The following is a 1490-nucleotide window of genomic DNA, read 5'->3' as shown; positions in this document are numbered from 1 at the left end:
GCGTCGGCGTGGCACGCCGTGGGTCGCGACAACGACGACGACGACGACGCACAGGGTTTTCGCCTCGCTCCCTCGGGGAGAAGAAGGGAAAACAAAGACCCCGTCTTATGGGGTCCCATCTCTCGCTTTAGCAATACTCCTAGGAAAAGAGCACAGGATAATACTATTACGCGATCGGCACAGAGTCAGACCTCGTAATCGTCCACACACACATCACTGCATATACTGAACGCACTGACCGACAAAATAAAGTGCTGTCAGGCAGCTACAATATCCAAAGATATTTCTTGCGCTAAATACCAAATCAGGCACGGCACTTGCAAAACTGCCGGTAGAGTCGATGATGCAAATGGAGGCAAATGATTTGAGGAGCGAACGAGCGTGGTGCGATGTATTTACACAGGCTGCTGGACTGGACGTATTACAGTTTTGAGATTTGGACGTACTACAGGCATTACAAATGATACTAGCTAGTCGAAAGTGCAGGGTTCAATTTCTGTTCTGATGAACGTAGACGACGGACGGGTCCATGTTCATGGCGGCGAAAGTGCAGGCCAGCAGGATTCGGAGATTGATTGATTGATTAGGAGGCGGCGGCGGCAGCCTTGAAGAGGAGGAAGGAGAGGCGCTCGAGGGAGAAGTAGATGAAGGTGCCGCTGGTGTGGGTGAAGAAGCACCCGAAGTTGGCGCCCACCACGCACTGCCACCCCACGCCGTACCGCTTGTCGAACTCCTGCAAGTGCAAGCACCGTAAAAATCTTCAATCATTCATGAATCAATCATGAGAATCCCATCCTGCCATCCATCAAATCAAATGTGACACGAGAACGGCCAGAGAGCCAGAGAGGGCGTGCCGTCTTGATGTGGCCGGCGATGCCGCGGCAGTCGGCGACGTCGAAGAGGTCGAGCGCGCGGGAGGCCGCCGTGGTCGCCGCTGCCTGCATCCGCGCCGGCATGTCCGTGTCCTCCACCCGCGCCTTCCCCTCCAACATTATCCTCTTCTCTTCTCGCCCGGGTCACCCCCCTCCTTCACCCTCTCTCCCTCTCGCACACACTGCTATGGCTATGCACGATGAGGATCCGGCTGGCTGGCTTGGTTTCTTGATTCCGTGGGGGCAGACGGCTCAAGGAATATAAATGGAGGAGAGAGAGGTTCCCGAGAGAAGGACAGGGCCGCAGCAGGGGAACGGGAATCTGCGGAAGAGAGAGAGGAGAGGGTGATGGCCGGGTGGGCCCGCTGCTATTCCGGAAGGCGCTTTGCGTGACGTGTCCGCTCTATCTTATCTTGTCTTCTTCCCGATTCTCCTCTCTCGCTCGGTCGCTCCGGGTCCGGACGTCCTGGTTGTCGGCGGCGAGCGTCGGCCGTCCGACTCCACGAGTCCGTCACGGGAGCACGAGGAAAATGGGCTACAAAACGAAGGTTTCCCTCCTTCCTACGGATACAGCCCGGTAGGCCCATCTACCCAATCGTTTTTTTCTATCAAAAAGAG

General features: G+C 56.1%; 1 protein-coding gene across 1 annotated transcript; it reads right to left on the bottom strand.

Annotated features, from left to right (window-relative positions):
- Positions 1-363: 363 nt before the first annotated feature.
- On the bottom strand, positions 364-1228 carry LOC136463228 (uncharacterized). Its single transcript, XM_066462242.1, has 2 exons — positions 855-1228; positions 364-733 (listed from the first exon to the last, which is right to left on the bottom strand). Exons 1-2 carry the CDS (start codon positions 990-992, stop codon positions 584-586), a joined length of 288 nt encoding a protein of 95 aa, XP_066318339.1. The 5' UTR covers positions 993-1228; the 3' UTR covers positions 364-583.
- Between the last annotated feature and the right edge of the window lie 262 nt (positions 1229-1490).

This window comes from Miscanthus floridulus, chromosome 7 (genome assembly GCF_019320115.1).
Source record: "Miscanthus floridulus cultivar M001 chromosome 7, ASM1932011v1, whole genome shotgun sequence".
Classification (NCBI taxonomy): Eukaryota; Viridiplantae; Streptophyta; class Magnoliopsida; order Poales; family Poaceae; genus Miscanthus; species Miscanthus floridulus.
The sequence above is the reverse complement of the archived record's forward strand: the minus strand, read 5'-3'. Positions and strand labels throughout refer to the sequence as shown.